At 32.9% G+C, this 24,437-nt stretch overlaps 1 protein-coding gene and 1 pseudogene across 3 annotated transcripts in view; one reads left to right on the top strand and one right to left on the bottom strand.

Moving 5' to 3' along the window:
- Positions 1-305: 305 nt before the first annotated feature.
- The window catches only part of NAPB (NSF attachment protein beta), a 55,832-nt gene continuing 31,700 nt past the window's right edge, over positions 306-24,437 (bottom strand). For 2 of the 3 annotated variants that reach the window (XM_051975835.1, XM_051975837.1), the window contains 4 exons: positions 24,059-24,163; positions 22,758-22,826; positions 21,853-21,903; positions 306-5,977 (listed from right to left, as the gene is read on the bottom strand). In XM_051975835.1, the coding sequence (XP_051831795.1) occupies positions 5,867-5,977; positions 21,853-21,903; positions 22,758-22,826; positions 24,059-24,163 (336 nt within the window). In that variant the 3' untranslated portion in view covers positions 306-5,866. Of the gene's footprint in view, positions 5,978-10,339; positions 11,206-21,852; positions 21,904-22,757; positions 22,827-24,058; positions 24,164-24,437 lie in introns of those variants that run through there. The other variant, XM_051975836.1, reaches the window with a different exon arrangement.
- LOC127548424 (glyceraldehyde-3-phosphate dehydrogenase-like) lies at positions 11,113-18,708 on the top strand (annotated as a pseudogene).

Here is a 24,437-nt window from a genome sequence, read left to right as displayed (position 1 = left end):
ATGTGTGAAACTACAAATGGCAAACTAGGAAAAAGCAAAGTGGAATCTTCTGTACTTTCTGTTTCTTATAATTCCCTAAAAAGGAAAGATATTTAGAAAGATTCTAGAGATATCACTGACTATATAAACCCTCAGCTAACAAATTAATTGCAGCATTTTTAAATAGGAAAAATTTCACTATATTAAATTACCATTGAAACCTCAGTAACCTAACTATAAGAGATCAACTTGGCACCTTAATTTATAATTTCATGTTTGGTAAGGAAGCTATCTCTTGTAAACAACAGTAAGAATTATTCATAACATTAATCATAATTTTGACTTTATTACTATACAAGTTCACACAAAACATACACAATCTGTTCCTAAGGCAGAGTTGTTACTAATAGTTTTCATGATAAGTTTCCTGACTTAGAAAGTGATAGGAGGAATTATCAGCAGCTTTATTATCTGTATTTTACATGATATGAAAACTGTTATCACCATTTATAACACAAGCTAATTACATTATAGTTGACATGCTAGCCTGCCAAATCTACAAAAATCACAATGTTTCACATTTAGACAAATATATGTGCACAACAGCAGAGAAAACACACTGTAAAATACCACAAAAGCTAGGGCATATAGTTGGCAATACTATCAGAGATCATTTATGCATATCACAACTGTGCAAAAATACTGTTTTCATATCATTGGATAAATAAAAAAGTAACCACAAAAAGGAAATCAAGAGACAAGTTGTAAAAACATTTCCACAAAAGCAATGCTTTTCTGTAAGAAATTTTACCTATTACTGTCATCTTTGATCATGAATAACCAAGTACAAGCTTTCTCAAATAACTTGGTTGGTCCATGGAAAAATATTTGTCATAAATGAATATCAGAATTACTAAAATACAAAAATTTTAACATAATTTTCACAATTATTAAGTGTCCTTTGTAAAGAAAATTTTATGAGCCTTGAAAACCTAACTCCTTAGCTTGTTGGAAGAAATATGGCACTATTCCATTATACTGGCATAGCAGTTCAATGCAATTAAATTTAAATTCACTCTTTTTTGTTTTGTTTTGTTTTGATTTTGGATGAATATATGTCTTTGTCCTCTAGTTAGTTTGTTCCATCAATAAGAAGTATTATTTTCCTATGTTTCTGGGCAACAAATAGCTATTAGTTCTTAACAAGCACTGATATTGTGTTGAAACAATATTTGTTGCAAATACAGATTGTGATACTGATCATTTAACACACCTGAATCCTTAAAGCAAAGTGTCATGTCACTTATATAGTCTGTGGTGAACTGACAGTGTTGGGTGTTAATAAAGAAAAATAAACAGAACTTTCTTAAAAGAAAAAATCAGTAATCAAAATCATCTTTACCACATATTTTTCCCCTGAAGCAATTGGGGTTAAGTGACTTGCCCAGGGTCACACAGCTAGGAAGTGTTAAGTGTCTGAGACCAGATTTGAACTCAGGTCCTTCTGACTTCAGGGCTGGTGCTTTATCCACTATGCCACCTAACTGCCCCATCTTTACATCTTGAGGAACAGAAGATTGGAGAAAAATGTGTATATTAGCAAGCAAGGGGGAAGGAACCACAGTCCTGATAAAATTCTATAAGTAAGGAGAAAAAAGTATTATTCATACTGGCAAATGAATAATAACCCTCTGATAAATTTTTGGTAATATCCAGTACTATCAGACCATCACAAAAAGTGTTTATGTAAATTGTCTAATTTGTGGAAATTTATTTTCCTACACAACCAGGCAATTCAATAAGCTGACTTTCTTCTTTGGTTACTTTGCCTATAGCCCAATGAAGTTTGAGGAAAGATCATTTAAAAAAGTTATTCCAAAGGAAAGTGACAAAAGCTTCTTGAAATATTGTGTTGTGCTCCATTTCAATTTCTAATTTATATTATACTGTTCTAAAAAATATTCTGGTTTCATAGCCCAAGTAAGTAAAATTTTCTCTTCCTCAGCCCTTACAAGACATTTTATTTTCCAACTGCAGGTATTTATCATGTAATGTTGCATATTATATTTATCTGCCATATCCCCAGCACTGACTACAGAGTTCTGCCTACAGAGAAGGTGCTTACTAAATGTTGATTTTAGATTTAACTGTTAATTGTATTTTGCAGAATTTTAGAACAAGAATATTCCTTCACGGTTTATTGGTCAGTCCAGAGATGTGACTTCTTCCTTTCTATCCCAACACCCTATTTGTAATATCTTGATATTACCAACTTAAATTACTGCCACAACCTCCTCACTGATGTCCTCAAGTCTTTATCTTCCAATTCTATGGTCCAATGCTAAACAAATAATAAAGTAGTATTACTATTTTGTTAATTATGCACTCCTAAGTTCAAAAACTATTCGTAACTCCCCACTGCCTAGTGAGTATATGCAATTATCTGTATGATATTTAAGGTACTCTATAATCTGACCCCAGTCTACTTCTCTCTCATTATTATCCTATTCATTATTCTACAATCCAACAAAAATGTATTATTTCTCATTTCTTGAACATGACTTGCCTTGCCTTATCATTTCTTACTATATGTCTTTTATATCTCCTTTTCTTTCCATTATCACCAGCCAATACCATACCTATCCTTCTAGTTCCAGCTCAAATACCATCTTCTCTAAGAATTCTTCTACGATCATTTTAGCTCAAGAGAATCTTGCCAATTTTTGAACTTTCACTCTCTCTCACATACAACATTTTTCCTGATATTGAATATAAATACAAACAGGTCTTATCTCCCCCAATAGATTTTATCTTCCTTGAGGGAAAAAGCAGAGTCCTATAGAACAGTTCCTAACACAACATACAGCACAAAGAAGGTGCTCCATAATCATTTCTTGGATGAAATGAGCCAAAGCAAAGGTTAAGCTCTTCCTTAACTCTCAGTTTAATACTTTGAAAAAAAAGTTTTGATAATTTTTTTAAACCATGAATAATTTCTTAGCACTACCTCACTAAAACAGAACCCCATCTCACCTCAAACGTGCCCTCTCACCTCAAAAACTGACTAAAGCAAATCGGCACACCTAGTGATCTTTCCACTTTACCTTTTTTTTTTTTTTTTGTCTCCTTTAATTAAACCTAAAAGTGTCACAGACAATTCAGCATTTCTAATCCAAGAAGTATAAAAGAGATAAAATTAATGGGCATTATTTATATTTATCACAATTAATAAATATGCTTTGCAGAAGAAAAGCAGACAGATAAAGTGAATGTGTAAATTTAGTGAAAAGTGTTTTTTTTCCCAAAATTAGAAATGGGATTAAACCAAATTCTCACAATAATCTGTAAACAAAATTCTTGATGCTTCTGGGCATGTGATTTCAACATTCATTACATACCATTTCAGGATGATATCATGTAGCTTTCTAAAAACTGAAAGAGAACTGCCAAAACAATATTTGAAAAGCTTTTAAATCAGGGTTTATTTTTCTCATTTTCTCTTCTCCAGTGTATTTTGGAAAGGGCAGTCCACTGGATTTTCTGACTACAGATTCCCTGTGATACACACCCAGTTATAGGTGGAGACTAAAGGTTTATATATACAAAAAAAAACAAACAAAAAAAAAACCCAGAAATGGTATACAATCGTGTAAAGCTAAAATCATGTCAAAATCAATTAACCTTGTTCTTTACTTAATTACCATGTGGATAGAAAATAGGCAGGAAAAAAACATACCAAGTAAACATACTTAATATTGCTTTGTGTAGAAGAGTCACCTGTTTACTACCATTATTTATCTCCAAATAATATCCATTTTTTGACAGTATGGGGTTAATGTACTATTCTAAAATACATCATTATTTTAGTCCAAAAAAATGATTCAGATAACTTTTAAGAAAACAGTGATTATAAAGAGATCTTTTAAATTAGGAATATCCACAAAACAGCACATCATACATTTAAATTCCACATTATTATTAGTACTTGTGATTGCTCCATTGTCACCAAAAACATTTGTCTTTAATAGGGCAATATAGTTTAAAACAAGATATCAGATACCTCTTTACATTTATTTTTAACATCTTAAAAAATATAAACATGACCATTTCAGTCTATTATTAATAGCAGCTCAGTGATAGGCTAGTCTACCTACAGCATCTGATTAGTAACCTAGAACTAAGATAAGTTGCATATGAAGATTGAAAATATAGATAGCGCAAAATAGTTTCAAACACGGAAACCTTTCAAATATACAATCATATGCTGAGAAATTCTTAATGGTCCCCCCTACTTAGTAAGTTTATCTAACTTCCTAACTAAAAGAATAAGCATGAGGAAAAAAGAGCAACATACAACTAAAAACAAATGAATTCATATACTCACTGCCAACAGTCTTAAAAGGCTATCTTTTCCTGACACAGAAAACAGTACAACATCTTAGCAGAATTAAGTGATATTGAAAAAAACAGAAAATTATATTTTCTGATCAAACCCTTTTTCTGTGATTCTGGAGATGGAAATAACTTCTACCAAAAATTAAGAATGAGAATTTCCTAATAAAAGAACTATTTCATATAGTATTACACACATACTTTATGTGTACCCAAAGTAAGGAAATGGAAATATTATTGTACTATCTACATTTAGTAATTTGTATAATAACAGCTAGGAGTGTGAAATATTTTTCTGTGTCTATTATACAAACATTTGTTTAGAGGTTATAGAATATTTCAATTATTATCACATTGTAAATACAGTTCACTTACTTTTTTATTATCTGAAAAATGCGCTAATACTTCAAACTAGAAAAAATGAAAAAATATACACTGTAACAAGTTTTCTAAATGCTTATATAGTTGTATGGGATAATAATAATAACTGATATTTTAAAATGCAATTAAAAATTTGTGAAATAATTCATGAACATTATCTCATTTTAAGGGCTCACAAAAAAACAGTGTGAGGGAAGTACCACAGGTAGTATTACCATTTTACAGGTAAGGAAACAAGTTCAAAGATATTATTAAGCTACTTAACCTTAGTCATCAACTAATAGGTGCCAGAAACTGGGTTTGAACTGAAAATTTTCTGACTTTTAAATAATTTAGCCTACAATATCAATCTCTAAAAATCTTTGCTCCATGTTTTGTTCCTCATCAATTTTTTCATTAATATATATGTGTATATGATATGATTGAATTTGATTTTAATTTCCTGGCATGAGAAAAATTAACTGTTGGCTGTCCCCATAGTTATAACAAGTAACAGCAACAGACCTAGATCACTACACAACCTCTTTTTATGCCCATAAACAGGGTATAAAACAAAGGAGCTAATCACTAGCACCAATAAGATAGTTGGTAATAATGAAAATAAAAAACAAATTTGTTTCTAACGAAAGGATAAACTCATTCCCAACAACTGCCAATTACACATATATGTTTAAAGCTAGTATAGATTAAAATGCTATTGTGTATTCCATATGCATAAAGCATATATTTACATAATTGAATTGGTGCTAAAGCCTAAGGCACCATACAAAAACAAGCAAAAATAAAATGTCAGTTCTTTAAACATTGAAAAGGAATGAAAAATATATTATTTTATGAAGTATTTTTTCCAGAGATCTTAGAAATCTGACATATACTATTTCCAAATCACATACAAACAACATTAGAGGACCCTTATTTATCCATTTCATCATAACATAGACACAAGGATCTTAAAACAATATGCAATCATCTGGTTAATATGCAACAAAAATGAAGCCATTAATGGGAAATGGGATATCCCGTAATGGTCACTGACCATTAACATATATATATGTGTGTGTATATATATATATAAATAGGAGTTAGGCTGCATGCCACAAAGATTATAGGCAATTCACTTCAGGTCTCCATCCACTTCTCCATCTCCTTGAATTGACTTTTTGATACGAAGTAACATAGTAGTAAGCCACTGATCCAAGCGAGATATTGAATCAAATTCTTTAACCTAATTTAAAGAAGTTAAAAAAAATTAAATTGGTACAAGTAAAAATAAAATATACATTCTATAAAGCATTTTAATACATAGTGTACTCGCTATCGATTTGGAAAAAGTTATCTACACAGTGTCTACCAAGAACCAGGCAGATGAGGATACTTCAATAACTCACCAGTAAAGTGTCATCTCTTGTCAAGTTCTACCATTCAGGAAAGTTTCATGTACAATCCTAATTAAAAAGTATGTCACCAGAGGCTGGACATTAAATGAATTCTCTGAATAGACAATCCCTGAAAGCCAAAATTATATCTCAATCCTATATGGCTCTTTCTATTTCTGCAATGATGGAAGCAAAGTGTTCCTAAATTGATACAGAGGATTCTAATTTGCTTATTTAGAGCATGTTATTGTTTTTAGATTGTCTATAAACATAAACAACTTGTTATTCTAAACGTGAGATCTAATGTCTAATAATCAATAGGGACACATTATTGGAGAAATATTAATTATTCTTATGTAAATGAAACCAAAAGGAAAGAAATATACAGCTTCTTATATTTCTCCCTCTTTTTTATTAAAGCTTTTTATTTCTCAAAACATATGCATGAATAATTCTTCTACATTAACTCTTGCAAAACTGCATGTTCCAATTTTCCCCCCTTCTCCCAATCCCTCCCCTAGATGGCAAGTAATCTAATATTATGTTCAACATGGTAGAAATATGTTAAATCCAATATATGAATGCATATTTATACAATTATCTTGCTGCACAAGAAAAATCAAATCAAACTGGAAATAAAAAGGTCACCTTAGCCAATCTGAGAGGTGTGTAGCGGTATCTCAGAGTTTTCTTAATTTGGATTTTTCTGATCAATAATAATTTAGAGAACCTTTCCATATAACTAGAAATGGTTTCATTTATTTATCTGAAAATTGTCTGTTCATATCCTCTGACCATTTATCAATTGGAGAATGGCTTGAATTCTTATATTTTAGACATTATCAGAACCTTTGAATGTAAAAATGTTTTCCCAGTTTATTGCTTCCCTTCTAATCTTGTCTACATTAGTTTTGTTTGTACAAACCCTTTTTAACTTAATATAATCAAAATTATCTATTTTGTGATCAATAATTATCTCCAGTTCTTCTTTGATTATAAATTCCTTCCTCCTCCACAGATCTGAAGGATAAACTATCCTATGCTCTTCCTAATTTGTTTATATTCTTTATGTTTAGATCCTGAACCCATTTCGACCTTTTCTTGGTATATGGTATTAAGTAGGTCTATGTCTACTTTCTGCCATACTAGTTTCCAATTTTCCCAGCAGTTTTTGTCAAATAATGAATTCTTATCCCAAAAGCTGGAGTCCTTGGATTTGTCAAACACTAGATTACTATAGTCATTGACTACTTTGCCTTTTAACCTAACCTATTCCACTGATCAACTTCTCTATTTCTTAGCCAGTACCAAATGGTTTTATATTATTACTGCTTTATATTATAGTTTTAGGTCTGGTACAGCTAGGTCACTTTCATTTGCTTTTTTTTTCATTAATTTCCTTGAAATTCTTGACTTTTTGTTCTAGATGAATTTTGTTATTTTTTCTAGGTCAGTAAAATAATTTCTTGGGAGTTTGATTGGCATAGCACTAAATAAATAGATTAGTTAAGGGAGTATTTTCATCTTTATTATATTCGCTCTATCTATCCACCAGCACTTGATATTTTTCCAACTGTTTAGATCTGACTTTGTGTAGAAAGTGTTTTGTAGTTTTGCTCATATAGTTCCTGACTTTCCCATGGCAGATAGATTCCTAAATACTTCATAACATGGAGAGTTATTTTAAATGGGATTTCTCTTTGTATCTCTTGCTGTTGGATTTTGTTAGTGATGTATAAAAATGCCGATGATTTATGTGGATTTATTTTGTATCCTGCAATTTTGCTAAAGTTATGAATTGTTTCTAGTAATTTTTTATTTGATTCTAATTTCTAATAGCGTTTTAGTTAATTCTTTGGGCTTCTCTAAGTATACCATCATATCTGCAAAGAGTGATAATTTGGTTTTATCATTACCTACTCTAATTAATCTTTTTCTTCTCTTATTGCCAAAGCTAGCATTTATAATACAATATTGAATAGTAATGGTGATAGTGGGCAACAGTGTTTCATCCTGATCTTATTGGAAATGGTTCTAGTTTGTCCCTGTTATATATGATGCTTACTGATGGTTTTAAATAGATGCTATTGATCACTTTAAGGAAAAGTCTATTTATTCCTATACTTCCTCGTGTTTTTAACAGGAATGAGTGTTAGATTTTATCAAATGCTTTTTTCTGCATCTGTTGTGATAATGATTTTTGTTAGTTTGGTTATTGACATAGTCAATTATGCTAATAGTTTTCCCAATATTGAACCAGCCCTACATTTCTGATATAAATCTTACTTGGTTATGGTCCTAAGGATGATTTTCTATAATCTTGTTGCTACTGTTTTATTTAAGATTTTTGCATCAATATTCATTAGGGAAATTGGTCTATAATTTTTTTTCTGTTTTCATCCTATCTGGTTTAAGTATCAGTACCATATCTATGTCATAAAAGGAATTTGGTAGGAGTCCTTCTTTCCTTAATTTTTTCAAATAGCTTGTATAATATTAGAGTTAATTGTTTTTTAAATGTGTGGTAGAATTGACATGTAACTCCATCTGACCCTGGTGATTTTTTCTTAGGGAGTTGATTAATAACTTGTTCTATTTCTTTTTCTAAAATGGGATTATTTAAATAATTTATATCCTCTTCTATTAATCTGGGCAACCTACATTTTTGTAAATATTCCTCTGTAGTGTTCTCTTCTTTTCTCAAATATATGATCGTTCTCTGGGAGCAGATTTCTTGGGAAGGTTCTGGAGGCAGCCTTAGTTTCAGTTTCAAGTAATAATCACCTCAAATGCAGCCAGGTGTTAAAAGTTTAAATCCTTTATTGTCTCCTTCAAAATAGCCCCATTAGTTTTCTTAGAGGCCTATCTCCCTTCTTGGTTCCAAGAGCTCTTGCAAGCTTATCTGCTAGCTTCAGCCTCCAGCTCTCTGAATCGTGGTTCTACTCTTCTCAACTGACTCTAGGAGCTCCTTATATATGATCTCTTAAAGATGTGAACCCAAAGGTTGACTCCTCGGAGAGAGTGGGATTGTGGGCTTCTGACTTGTGAATCTCCCAAACTTGTTAACTCTAATGTGTGAGCTAATGTGTGAACTCTCAAAGGTGTAAACTTAAGCATTGTTTCTATCAATTTTTTTGATGAGTTAGGTGAGTTATCACCTTGTTTCAAGTTCTGGCCCATAACATTCCTCCATTTCATTTAGGTTATTAAATTTATTGACATATAGTTGGGCAAAATAACTCTTAATTTATAGCTCTAATTTTCTCTCAATTGATGGAAAGTTCTCCTTTTTCATTTTTGAGACTAGCAACTTGATTTTCCTCTTTCCTTCTAATTCAATTATCTAAAAGTTTATAGTTTTTTCATAAAACCAACTCATAATTTTATTTATTAATTCAATTATTTTTTTAACTTTCAACTTTATAATAATTGCCCTTTTATTTTTAGAATTTCAAGTTTGGCATTTAATTGGGGTTTTTTAATTTTTCCTTTTTCTAGTTTTTTTAGTTGCAACCCCAATTCATTGATCTTCTCTTTCTCTATTTTAGGCAATTAAGTATGTAGAGATAGAAAATTTTCCCTTATTACTACTTTGATTGCATACCATAAATTTTGATAGGTTGTCTCATTATTGTCATTCTCTTGGATTAAATTATTATGTCAATGATTTGCTGTTTCTTCCTTCATTTTTTAGGGTTAGATTATTTAGCTTCCAATTAATTTTTGGTCTATTTTCCTCTGGCCTTTTATTGAATGTAATTTTTATTATATTGTGATCTGAACAAAATGCATTTACTAATTCTGTTTTTCTGCATTTTGGGATCTTTATGCCATAATATATTGTCAGTTTTTGTATAGATTTCATGAATCACTGAGAAAAAAAATGTACTCTTTTCTGTCTTCATTCAATTTTCTCCAAAGATCTATCATACTTTTCTAATATTCTATTTATCGCCTTAACTTCTTTCTTATTTATTTTGTGGTTTAGATTTGTCTAGTTCTAAGAGAGCAAGGTTGAGATCCCCCACTAGTATAGTTTTGCTGTCTATTTTTTTTTTTTTTTGCAGCCTTCAACTTCTCCTTTACTACTAAACTATTTGTTATAGTATAGTACTGCTACAAACTTGTGTTTAGTATTGATATTACTTTATTATCTCTGGTACCCTTTAACAAGATATACTTTCCTTCCTTATCTCTTTTAATTAGATCTATTTTGCTTTTGCTTGTTCTGAATCACTACCCGATTTTTTTTTACTTCACCTGAAGCATAACAGATTTTGCTCTAGTCTTTTACTTTTACTCTGTATGTATTACTCTGCTTTAAATGTTTTTTTTTTTTGTAAACAACATACTGTAGAGTTCTAGCTTTTAATTCAGTCTATCTGCTTCTGTTTTACGGGAGAGTTTACTCTATTCACATTCACAATTAAAATGATTAATTCTGCATTTCCCACTATCTTATTTGCCCCAAATTATGCTTTTCTATTTCCTTTCCCCCTTTCTCTCCTCTGTATTTTGCTTCTGACCACCACTTTCCTTAAGCAGCTCTCCCCTTTTATAGCCCCTCTCCCTTTCTGATACCTTTCCCCTATGATTTCTATTTTCCCTTCTATTGACCTCCCCCATTTTTTTTCCCCTTTCCCCTCCCACTTCCTTGTAAGGTTAAGACAAGTTCCTCTGTGAATACAAATATGTCTGGCATTCTCTCTTTGAGCCAAATCTGATGAGAGCAAGATTCACACAATGTTCATCCCCCTCCCTACTTTTCCTCAATTATAATAGGTTTTCTTTGCCTCTTCATGAGATGTTTTTCTTTAATTTTACCTCCATTTTCCCCTTTTTTTCCAGTACAATCTCCTTTCTACCTCTATTTTCTTATATATTATGACAGCAAAATCAAATTATACCTAAACTCTCGATGTATACCCATAACATAGATATATTTCTCGAGTTCTTTCCTTTTTACCTTTTTTATGCTTGAGTTCTATATTTGGAAGACAAATTTTTTGTTCAGCTGTGGTCTTTTTATCAGAAATAAATGAAAATCACCTGTATCACTGAATGTCCATCTTCTTTCCTGAAAGAAAATGCTCAATTTAGCTGAGTTTATTCTTGGCTGCACTCCAAGTTTCTCTGCCTTTCGGAATATCAGATTCCAGGCCCTTTAATTCTTTAACATGGAAGTTGGTAGGTCCTGGGTAATCCTCACTATGGCTCCTTGATATATGAATTATTTCTTTCTGGCTGCTTACAATATTTTTGTTTAGTCCAATAGTTCTGAAATTTAGGCATGATATTTGTAGGAGAATATCTTTTTGTCTTTTTATTCCCAGAACCCAGTATAGTAAATTTTAGGGGTGTCTTTCAGCAGATTGGTGAATTCTTTCAATGGCTATTTTACCTTCTGATTCTAGGACATCAAGGCGGATTTTTTTGATGATTTCCTGAAAAATAATGTCTAGACTCTTTTTTTCATCATGATTTTCAGGAAGTCCAATAATCCTTAGATTGTCTCTCCTAGAGCTATTTTCCATGTCAGTTGTTTTCCCAAGTAGGTATTTTACATTTTCATCTATTTTTTCTTCTTTTTGGTTTTGCTTGACTGATTCTTGATGTATCATTGAGTCATTCATTTTCATTTGTTCAGTTGATTTTTAGTGAATTATTTTCTTCAATTACCTTTTTTAGTGTATTTTGTATTTGGCCAAATGAATTTTTAAATGAGTTGTTTTGTTCTATGGATTTTTTTTTTCATTCCACAAATTCTGTTTTTTAAGGAGTTATTTTTTTCCATTTCACAAATTCTGTTTTTAAGGGAGTTGTTTTCTTTTTCCATTTTGTCAAATCTATTTTGTAAGGAGTTATGTGCTTTTCCCATTTCACTAAAGCTATTTTGTAAGGAGTTTTTCTTCAGATAATTTCTGAATTTCCTTTTCCAAACCCTCTTGGAAAATACTCATTTTCTTTCCCCATTTTTCTTGTAGCTTTCTTTTAGGATTCTTTTTAATTTCTTCCAAGAGAGCCTTGTGAGATGGGGGCCAATTTATAGGACCCTTTGGGGCTTCATCTAAAGATGATCTTCATGATCTGCTTTTAGTGACCTTAAGGTTTGAAATCTTTTCTTATCTTTCACCATAAAAACTATCTATAGTCAGTTATTTTTTGCTTTTTGCTCATTTATTTATTTTTAAAGTTGAGGGCTGCTTTTAGGGAAGGGGGCAGACTGACCAAGCTTCCTCTACAGGCAGCAGTGGCTGCTTTGGGTCAGTGCTGACTGACTTCCAGTGTTGGATTGACATGGCCAGGTCCTGTGAAATTTTGGCATTTTGGGGTTCACTATTTGTCTTTTGGTGCACAGAGTCCACATTGCCTTGGGAATGTGTGTGGCCTGCACTCAGCATCTGTGCTTGGCCTGTCTGTGCTTGGCCCACCTCCCTCCATGTCCAATTGAAACAGACCTTTTTTGGAGATCTTTGAAATTATCTTTTGCTGGTAACTTGTTATACTCCCAATATTCATGATTCTGTCATCCCAAAACCAGTTCAGAGGCTGGGATTTACTGTTAATGTGAGTGTCATGAGGAGAGCTCAGAAAAATATGTGTCTTCTCTCCACTACCTTGGCTCTGCCTCTCAAGTTCTTATATTTCAACAACTTAAAACTGAACTAAGACTTCTGGGACATCCTGTATAAACCTGGAAAAGGAAGTGGTAGTAATATTAAATAGGGAGAACAAAGGTTGGCAAATACAAAATTTTATCTTCCACATACACCCACCCAATAGCAACAGATCTAGAAGAAGGCCTTCCATGCACTGTTCTCCGAGGAGGACATGAACAAGAATCATCAAAATGAATAGGTATTTTTGGAATGGAATTATAAATCATTATCCACATGGATCAAATAAATTATGACATGAGGAAAGTGAGTATGTCTCTGACAATAACTTGTCTTGCTTTCATAAAAAGCCATGTAATATGTTGCTTTTCCCATTCCTCCTCATGACATGAAGGTATCTCTGAGTTGTTGAAGTCTCCAACAACAAAACTATATTCTGATAAATCCAACTGGAAAGGCTTTTGTGTATAGATTTCACAGTGACTATTCTTGTAATCTTGAAGACCAACATATACATTTTAGGTAAGTTAATCACAATTGTTGCCACCAAGTTTTAAATATTTTTATCCACAGAAACCATTTACCAAAGCAAGGAAAACTTTCAATTTTTAGTGAAGGGATTACCCAAGAGATAAAACGAAGGGTTTATGACCTATTGAAATATAAAAGTACATCCTAATTATTTGGGAGGGTAATCAGAGTATTACATTCTTAACATTTGGTGGAATCTATTTGTTTTCTAGCTTATTAGAATATTTGATGAATATAATAATAATAATCAGGACATAAATTATGTCAGTTAGAATTCATAACACATTTCATTCTTTTCTCTATTACTTCTCTTAAGGGAAGTAGGTTTCGCCATCAGTTAGTTCATGAACCAAGATTGAGCATTATATATATTCTGAATTCTGATATCATTTAACATTATTTTAATTTACAGTACAGTACAGTAGGGACCGTGTATGTTATTCTTCTACTTTTGGCTTCTTTACTTTCCCTCAATTCACACATATCTCCCTTTTTTTGGTTTCTTAATATTCATATATTTAAGACAAAATAGTACTTCACAGCATTCACATGAAATAATTTGTTCAGCTACTCTAGAATTCAAGAGTACTTCCTTCCTTGAGTTTGCTACTACAAAAAGAACTACAATGGTTATCTGGATATATATGAGTTTCTTCTTTCAATCAACACTTATTCAACACCCACTATATGTCAGATATTTTCTAGCATTTATCTCCTTGGAATAGTTTCCAGAGTTGGTATTATTGGCCAAAGAATAAGAATCATTTAATCCTTTTCCCCACAAAATTTCAAATTATTTTCCAAATTGACTCCAACAATAACATATTATAGTATCTCACTACACAGAGACAGTTGAAGACGATAATCTCTTCTTCCATAACTAAGTTCCAGAGAGGGTGTTGATTTGCATTAGTAGAGGAAATTTACTCACACAAGAGTTCTTTATATCAATGAAATGATAGGTTTGTTTCTGATCTGATTGCATGTATTTTTGTTATTTTAAATATATTTATACACATATTATTTCCCCCAAGAGAATATAAGCTCCTTGAAAGCACTGTTTTGCTTTTGTCTTTTTATTCCCAGAACCCAGTATAGTAAATGCTCCTTATTAATAAATCTGCGGGTTTTTTTTTTTTCTTTTTAGTGATTTGGAGCATTTTCTACATGGTTATCAATAATTTACACTTCTGAAAGCTGTTCATCTTCTTAGAACAATTGCTTTTGAAAAATAGCTGTTAGTTTTATATCTATGTCTACTCCATATATATACACACATATGTGTATATATATCTGTATGTGTGTTTGTAGCTATATGTGTGCATGTATGTGCATAAATATTTATCATATTTTCAGAGACATTTGAGGCAGAACTTTTGCCCCCTAAATGATAATTTCTTTTCTTTGGGGGAGGCAATAAAAGTAGCCAAAACACAGCATCAAAGCAATGAGGCTTTGCTGCAGACAAGGCATATAGAGTATAAGTAAAAATATTTCACAGATCATATTATAAAACACTTATTATATAGTACATATATATCTCCTCTGGATGTTGCTTCAGTTTCCTTATCAATGAATAGTCTGGACCAGAATTCTAGATTTATGATCATGTAATCTATAGAGTTAGGTAATAGAGAACAATGGCATTACCTTTTAGCTTTTATTTGCTCACATTTATTTGCATATTAAAAGAGAAAAAAGTGTAATCCTAGGTCATATCTTTAATACTGAGGGCTGAAATATAAACCTAGACATAGGATTGAAAAGAGATTCTTAAGGAGGCACTCTGTCTGGCCTTTTCTGGATAAGACTCTATTGGCTAAATCCTAGTGGAGATGGCAGGTAGGCAGCCCTGAATAGATAAGCATAGAAGCTAGAGGGAAGAAACAATAACTCAAAAGTAATAGTTATCAATCACCAAACTACATTGGAAAACAATAGAACAGGAGCCCAGCAGAGACTGCTCAACTGAGCAGCCACCACAAGACTTAGAAAACAAAGACCCAAGACTAGTGGGGGACCTATGGATATCAACAAGAGATATCAGTGATCCTTTTGCCCCTTTTTGTGTGTTTCTATGTAATCACTATACATTCACACTTTTCCTACTTATGGTTTATGCAATTATCCAAGAATATACTCTGGTAGGGGATATAAGTAAAGAATGTGATACTGCATACTTTTCTTATTATTTCATTAAATCCCCTTGCTTTGAGTAATTATGCTTTATCCAATTAAGTAATTATTTTGCAGCTCCTCTCCCAAGCTCGCTGCCAGGATCCGCTGCTTTGGTAACATCCCTGGGACAAGATGGTGAAGGTTGGAGTCAATGGATTTGGCTGTATCGGACACCACCAGGTGTCTGAGAACGGAAAGCTAGTGATCAATGGGAAGGACATTACCATCTTCCAGGAGCGGGATCCCACCAACATTAAATGGGGAGATGCTGCAGCCGAATATGTCACTGAGTCCACTGGCATGTTTACCACCATGGAGAAGGCCAGGCTCACTTGAAGGGTGGAGCTAAGCAAGTCATCATCTCTGCGCCTTCTGCTGATGCCCCGATGTTCGTGATGGGAATGAACCATGAGAAATACGACAATTCCCTTAAGTTTGTCAGCAATGCCTCCTGCACTACCAACTGCTTGGCCTCCTTGGCCAAGGTCATTCACGACAACTTTGGCATTGTGGAAGGACTCATGACCACAGTTCATGCCATCACTGCTACTCAGAAGACAGTCAACGGCCCCTCTGGCAAGCTGTGGCGTGGGTGCTACCCAGAATATCATCCCAGCTTCCACCAGTGCTGCTAAGGCCGTAGGCAAGTTCATACCTGAGCTGAACAGAAAGTTCACAGGCATGGCTTTCCGCATTCCTACTCCTAACGTGTCCACTGTGGATCTGACCTGCCTCCTGGAGAAACCCACCAAATATGATGACATCAAGAAAGTGGTGAAACAAGCAGCAGAGAGAACCATGAAGGGCATCTTGGGCTACACAATGGACCAGGTTATATCCTGTGACTTCAACAGCAACACCCACTCTTCCACCTTTGATGCTGGCGCTGGCATTGCCCTCAATGACCATTTTGTCAAGCTCATTTCCTGTTGTGACAACGAGTATGGTTACAGCAACCGCGTAGTGGACCTCATGGTCTACATGGCCTCCAAGGAGTAAAGTGGGAAGCCATGCATCTTCATCCCCAGCCAAAATAAGTGTTCCACCACTGGGGAGCCCACATTCCTAACCTATGTTCCTATAATGGGGATCTCATGCCCCATTCACATCATTGTCCCAAAACTACTCCTGTAGTAGGGGAGAGAAGTCCTATATTGTGTACTGTCAATAAAGTCACTCTATTTAGTGCAAAAAAAAAAGAAAAAAAAAGTAATTATTTTTGTCTTTTGTTTTCCATCCTTTGATTGGTTGTGAATTCTCCTCTTAGTCACAGTTATGAAAGGTATCTCCTTGTATTATTCTTTAATTTTTATAATGTAACTTTTATTTTCTTATTCACTTGGAACTTACTTTGATCTACAGTATAACTTGTTAATCTAAGCCAAACTGCTTTACAGTTTTCCCAGTAGTTGTCAAATAGGGAATCCTTTTAAACTATCGTTTCTCTTCTTGGATTTACTGAACACTAAAATACTGAGTTCAACTGTTTCCAGGTTTTCCTTATGTAGTCTTTTCCACCAATCTACGGCTCTATTTTTTGACCAGTACCATATAGGTTTGATTAATGCTTTACAATATAGTTTTGAGATTTGGTAATGTTAGATTTACTTCCTTCTGACTTTAGAAAAAAATGAATTTTTGCCTTTTATTCCTCCAAATGAGTTTAGCTATTATTTTGACTAGCTCAATAATGTAATACTCAGTAAAGTTAAATGTACTACTACTAAATCTATTAATTAATTTAGCATCATTTTTATTACTATGGCATTATCTAACCACAAAAGATTACTATATTTACGACTTAAATTTTCCCTTATTTCAGTAATGAGTACTTTATACTTATATCTGTCATAATTGTGTCTTCATTATTAACTCTTAAATAATATTATAAATTTTATAGTTATTTGAATAGGATTATGCTAATTGTCTTTTTAAAAATGAATAGTGAATTTAATGAAATGTCATCAATTTCATTAAAATGAATTAATGAATTTCATTACAAACGAAAAAGGAGCACAGATGATTTTTGTGCCAAGTTTCTTTCTGAAGAAGGTATTCATATTAAATTCTTGAACCCCAGGTAATATTTTTCAGCTTAATTTTCATTGCCCTCCCTTCTATCTACCTTTATATTGAGGATATCAAGTATAAAAGAATATGTAGATTTAATTTGGATGATTTTTACAAGCCATTCTCCAATTGATAAATGGTCAAAGGATATGAACAGACAATTTTCAGATGAAGAAATTGAAACTATTACCACTCACATGAAAGAGTGTTCCAAATCACTATTGATCAGAGAAATGCAAATTAAGACAACTCTGAGATATCACTACACTCCTGTCAGATTGGCTAAGATGACAGGAAAAAACAATGATGAATGTTGGAGGGGATGCGGGAAAACGGGGACATTGATGCATTGTTGGTGGAGTTGTGAACGAATCCAGCCATTCTGGAGAGCGATCTGGAATTATGCCCAAAAAGTTATCAAACTGTGCATGCCCTTTGATCCAACAGTGTTTCTATTGGGCTTATACCCCAAAGAGATACTAAAAAAGGGAAGGGGACCTGTATGTGCCAAAATGTTTGTAGCAGCCCTGTTTGTAGTGGCTGGAAGCTGGAAAATGAGTGGATGCCCATCAATTGGAGAATGGCTGGGTAAATTGTGGTATATGAACGTTATGGAATATTATTGCTCTGTAAGGAATGACCAGCAGGATGAATACAGAGAGGCTTGGAGAGACCTACATGGACTGATGCTAAGTGAGATGAGCAGAACCAGGAGATCATTATACACTTCGACAACGATATTGTATGAGGATGTATTCTGATGGAAGTGGATTTCTCTGACAAAGAGACTTAACTGAGTTTCATTGGAGAAATGATGGACAGAAACAGCTACACCCAAAGAAGGAATACTGGGAAATGAATGTGAACTATTTGCAATTTTGATTTTCTTCCCGAGTTATTTTTACCTTCTGAATCCAATTCTCCCTGTGCAACAAGAGAACTGTTTGGTTCTGCAAATATGTATTGTATCTAGGATATACTGCAACATGTTTAGCATATATAGGACTGCTTGCCATCCTGGGGGGGGGGGGGGGAGGAGGGAGGGAGGGGAAAAAACGAAACATAAGTGATTGCAAGGGATAATGTCGTGTAGAAATTATCCTGGCATGGATTCTGTCAATGCGAAGTTATTATTAAATAAAATAAAATTTATTAAAAAAAAAAAAAAAAAAAAAAAAAAAAATTTGGATGATTTTTATCAAGCTCTTCATGGAATTTCTCTACATCCTTATCCTCGCCAATAAATAATATATAAACTGTAATTATTATCATGGTGGTTCTTCATTTGTATAACACAGTCATTTTATATTTTCCTAAATAGTTTTTTGTAATCACATCATAAACAGCTCTATACCAATCTTTCTCTTAAAACTACCTAATTACTAATAACAACCTTAGATTACAGTTTACGTTTCCACATATAAAAAAAGTTTTTACTTACTGAGCCCCTTGTAATTAATTAGTCTTTGATGTTTACCTTATATTTCGTTTGGATTTTGTATGTTAAATCTTTTGTTAAGTTCAGGTCTTTCTGCCAAAAAAAAAAAAAAAAATCCTAAAAGTCTGGCATTCACTGACTGTCCCCTTTTTTTCTCATTTAAGATTTTCTGGGTATGACATGTTTGGTTGCAACTCCAGTTCTTTTGTTCTTCAATATATAGTGTTTCAAGACCTGTGATCTTTTAATGTAATCACTGCTAGGTCATGTGTAATTCTAATTGTGGTTCATGGTATTTTCACCTAGAGCTGAGGATTTCAAAATTTGGTTATGATATCACTGTAGATTTTCTTCATAAGTTTTTGGTGGATTTTTTTCTATTCCTACTTTCCCTCTTTGAACACTTCAAGGCAATTTAATTATTTCTTCTATTATTGTATTCTTTTCTCTTTTTTTGAACATAGCTTTCAGATAGTCTGATGATTATTGTTTTCATTTCTTGATCTGTTATCCATATCAGTTGTTTTGCTTATGAGACATTTCATAATCTCTATTTTTTCATTCTTTATATTTTAATTATTTCTTGGTCTCTCATAAATGTTAGCTTTCCCTTTTCCAATTCTAATTTTCAAGATTTCCTTCAAATTCTGGATCTCCTTTTCCATTTGGTTGAGTTACTTTTCATAATTTTGTTTTTCTTGGATTGTTTTTTTTTTCTCAATTACTCTTATTTGATTTTTTTTTAAATTTAAATTTTATTTTATTTAATAATAACTTTGTATTGACAGAATCCATGCCAGGGTAATTTTTTTTACAACATTATCCCTTGCACTCGCTTATGTTTCGTTTTTTCCCCTCCCTCCCTCCACCCCCCCCCCCAAGATGGCAAGCAGTCCTATATATGTTAAATATGTTGCAGTATATCCTAGATACAATACATATTTGCAGAACCGAACAGTTCTCCTGTTGCACAGGGAGAACTGGATTCAGAAGGTAAAAATAACTCGGGAAGAAAATCAAAAATGCAAATAGTTCACATCCATTTCCCAGTGTTCCTTCTTTGGGTGTAGCTGTTTCTGTCCATCATTTATCCATTGAAACTCAGTTAGGTCTCTTTGTCATAGAAATCCACTTCCATCAGAATACATCCTCATAAAATATCGTTGTCGAAGTGTATAATGATCTCCTGGTTCTGCTCATCTCACTTAGCATCAGTCGATGTAGGTCTCTCCAAGCCTCTCTGTATTCATTCTGCTGGTCATTCCTTACAGAGCAATAATATTCCATAACATTCATATACCACAATTTACCCAGACTCTTATTTGATTTTTAAAGTCTTTTGAGTTCTTCTATGAATTCTTTTTTTCGGTGGGTGATCATTTGACATTATTCTTCAGGGCAGGAAGAGGCTTTATGCTTCAGAATCCTCCTCTGAAGATAAACCCCAGTCTTCCTATTCCCATAGTAACTTTCTACATTTGGGTTCTTTCTCCTTTGCTTTTTTTTTTTTTTTTTAAATTATAGCAGTTTGTTAGTGTAATTACTTCTAGCGTTGAGGAATGGTGTGTCTGGCTTCAAGTTCTCCTTCAGTTCTACCCTGGAACTGAAACCAAGAATTCTGCCTTCTTGTAAGTGCCTGCAGCCAACAGCTACCCTGCCCAGGGCCATGTATCAGATGTGTCCATTATCTTTTATCAGCAAGGGTTCCCTCAATCTACTCCAACTCAGATGCCTACATTATTTGGGAGATAAAAATTCTTGTGGTTGGGCCCGAGGCTACCTCCCAAAAGAGTCAGCCCCAGGGCTAGCTGCTAGATGTTTCAGGGGAGATAGCCTAGAAGTATTTACACTTCAAATGACTCAAATCTTTAAAGTGCTATCTTTATTTGGATTTTCTCTGGTTGTCCCGGGAGGATCACCTTTTTGCCCCAACTCTATTTGATTTTTACAGTTTTACATTTGCCCTGAAGTGCTATTTTGTTTGTTTGTGGGGAAATCTGGAGAGATTGGAATTTTCTGACCATTCTTCTCAGAATACTTTCCTTTGCTAGGTTTTTTGTTTGTTTGTTTGGTTTGATTTGGTTTTTTGTTTGTTCCTTATTATGAGTATTCCAAGAAGAGATGAAATAATGTTTTCTGGTCCTTTTAGAAACACAGTAAAAAAAACAAGACTACCAATTTCTCTTATTTTTTTGTTAAGAACTTGTGAGATTAGCCTTCTATTTTGCTATAACTTTTATCTCTTGATTTCACAGCAAGAATGTCACTATTGACATGATTCAATTCACTTAGCAATACATTCACTTGCTACTGGGCAAAAATCATTATTTAGAATAGCAACATTTAGGTTAATAATGTTCATAAGCAGACTTAAATTTTTTTTTGATTTTTTTGTATTTTTCTTGATTCTTTGCCATGGTGCCATTATTATTGCAGAAATAGAAAGGAGTTGAAAAAATGAGTAAAAAAAATTTTTTTATCTTCATAGGTCAAAGAATTCATCATCTAGAGTCACTCTAGTAGTGAAGAGCTTTTTTCTTTCTAAATTAGGCTGTCCTCAAACAACAGAAGTAGTCTGTCACTAAGATTGTATTTTAAGACTTTCTTGCTTGGTAGAACTTTGGTAAAACTAGATTGTTACATTCAGTTGGTATTAACCTAAAAATATGAGTGACTTCTGTGCCACAAATATAACTTTTATTGAACCTAACTAGATATTTCTACTAATATCACATTTGGCAGATACAATGCACATATACTTTGAGAATACTGTATGGGAAAACATAGACATATTTACAATCTAAAAATATGAAAAAAACAATAATGCAAATCAATTCTTCAAAAACTCTATTAAGAGTTACGTAAGTATAAAATGGCATGTGCTACTTACTGCTTCAGTATAAGCTTCACTGTTCTGTTCCTCATGAGCTTCTAGCAGTTTCTGACAATATAAAAATATGTATAAAAAGTATTGGGTTATCCCAGCATAGAAAAGCAGATCATCTGAGTTCTAGGCTGATTCTTGCCACTAACCTTGGGCAACCTTTCTGGGGCTCAATTCTTTCATCTATAAGGTGAAGGGACATTACTAAGTAATCTTAGAGGTTGGTTCTTAGAGAATCTATATATGCTAACCATACTATGTAAAGCAGCTTAAAACTCTTTACTTTGTAATTAAGTCACAAAGATATAACTTTAAGAAATAATCACTTAATATTACTTGCTGTTTCTGAATTACTCTCAGAAAATGTCAGCATCTCCATAAATTTGAAAACTGCTCTTCAGTAAATCTGCAAGATTCGGGTCAACATTCAACTATAATCTTGGTTCTAGTATTATCATTTTCTGATGTCTTTCAGGAGTACATGATATTTCTATTCAATACATTATGGCCAGTAAAAATGACTATAAAGGTCATAAAGTGTCATGTCTTAAATAGCCTGATAAATTCCATACTGATATCTGACACTAAAGGATCAATGTGCTATGTGAAAAAGAAAATATATATTCTCTAAAGTGTGCATCACATACATACACATCTTAGAGGATATTTACCTGGCATTCTAAACTCAGACTCAGACAAAATCTGAGAACAAATCTCAGCCTCAATAATTACAGGCTTTGTAAATTAGGCAAATCACTCTCCTTAAGCCTGATTTCTCATCTGTAAAAAGGGAATAATACATATTAATATCTAGATCATATGATTGTTTTGAGGATCAAATAAAAGAAACTGCCTTAAAGTGATATATGAGATCAGCTAATATTGTTGATAACAGTGCCAATTTTACTTACTTTTAATAATTTGCATTCCCTAGAATCAGTAAATGCTGGAAACATTTCTTCATATTTTTCGAGAGCAAGCTAAAATTGAAAGATCATTTTATGCTTTAGTCATGAAAATTTTCATTTTTCTATAAAATTTAATACCATTAGTAAATTTCCACTCTTGATATATACAATTAAGAAACACTGCAAAACCTAAAACTTATCAGATGAAACTTTATTTGTTTATTTTTATAATATGACCTTGGAAATAAATGAAAATACATAAAAATGAGGAGTCCTGTAAGAAGGATGAAACTAGAGCTAATACAAAATTAACTTGAAAGTTCTCAAGCTAAATCATTTTTGCTCTACTTTCCCAGACATACAAAGCCAAGGAAGAACTAACTAGCTACAACATTCATCCTTCACTACTTTTTGATTATAACCATGAAAAGAGAAAAGATATATGTTCTTTCTCAGAGTACAGTAGTGGCAGCAAACTCAAATAGAAACAGGACCTTGCAGGCTTCATGTCGACTTAGAAAACCACAAATTAACACTATGAATATTACATTGCATTTCTACATAGCACATTTTTAAATATATTTTGTTAAACCATTTTCCAATAACATTTTTTTCCTGAGGCAATTGGGGTTAAGTGACTTGCCCAAGATCACACAGCTAGGAAGTGTTAAGTGTCTTGAGACCAGATTTGAACTCAGGTCTTCCTGACTTCAGGGTTGGTGCTCTATCCACTGCACCACCTAGGGGCGCCTCCCCCCCACCAATTATTTTTTAGTCTGATTCTTGACTTACTTAAGAGTTCATCTCTACAGTACAGAATTAAAATGAACTTAATTTAGGGTTGATATTTGAATTTAGAAGACAGGGATACTCCTCATGTAGCTTACTTACCTTTGTTTCCCAAATCTGAGATGGTACAAACCTATCTAAAATTGTTCTAATATTCTGTTCTTAACAAATTCCTTTTCTTTCTTATGGATTCCCCTCTTCAACTTCCGCTCAATTTTTATTCTCTACAAAATTCCAAACATTTCAATTAACCAGGTAAGGATTCTGGTCAGGATTCAAGAGATAGGGATCTATTCTGATTCCTTTTTGTTTTCTATGAAAGACCAGACATAAAATAAAACCTTACTTTATTTTTAGTGGCAAAAATAAAATGGAATAACTTATGAAATTCAGTTGTAGTAGGTCTTTTTTGGTAATTTGTTCACAGGCATAGAGATTATCTATATTAATTAGGTTGAGAATGGCAAAAGTTTTGGTTATTATATTAGAAAAAATGTTCCTTAAAAACTACTAACCTTAGCGTTCAATTCATCAACTATGAAGTGACAAAGGGCCGCTTTAAAGAAGTAATCTTTTGCACTGTACTTCAACAAAGGATTGTCCATAGTGTTTGCCCCAACCTAGTAAAAGAAATTATTTGATTAGTAATGTTGATATTACCATAATCCATGAGGGTAAAAAAAGAGTATCTGTCTTAAGTTAACCAATATACAGTACTCATAGGGTCATAAATCTACAGCAGGAAAGGACTTCAGAAGCCTACTTCATTTCATAGATGAGAAAAGAGGCCCATAAAGATTATTTGACTTGCCCAAAAATCACACAGGTCTTCTTATTCTAGTGACAATGGCATATTAAGTTTTGAAAACATTTCAATTAGATAATCTTTCCTCC

Source organism: Antechinus flavipes, chromosome 2 (genome assembly GCF_016432865.1).
Source record: "Antechinus flavipes isolate AdamAnt ecotype Samford, QLD, Australia chromosome 2, AdamAnt_v2, whole genome shotgun sequence".
Taxonomy (NCBI): Eukaryota; Metazoa; Chordata; class Mammalia; order Dasyuromorphia; family Dasyuridae; genus Antechinus; species Antechinus flavipes.
The sequence above is the reverse complement of the archived record's forward strand: the minus strand, read 5'-3'. Positions and strand labels throughout refer to the sequence as shown.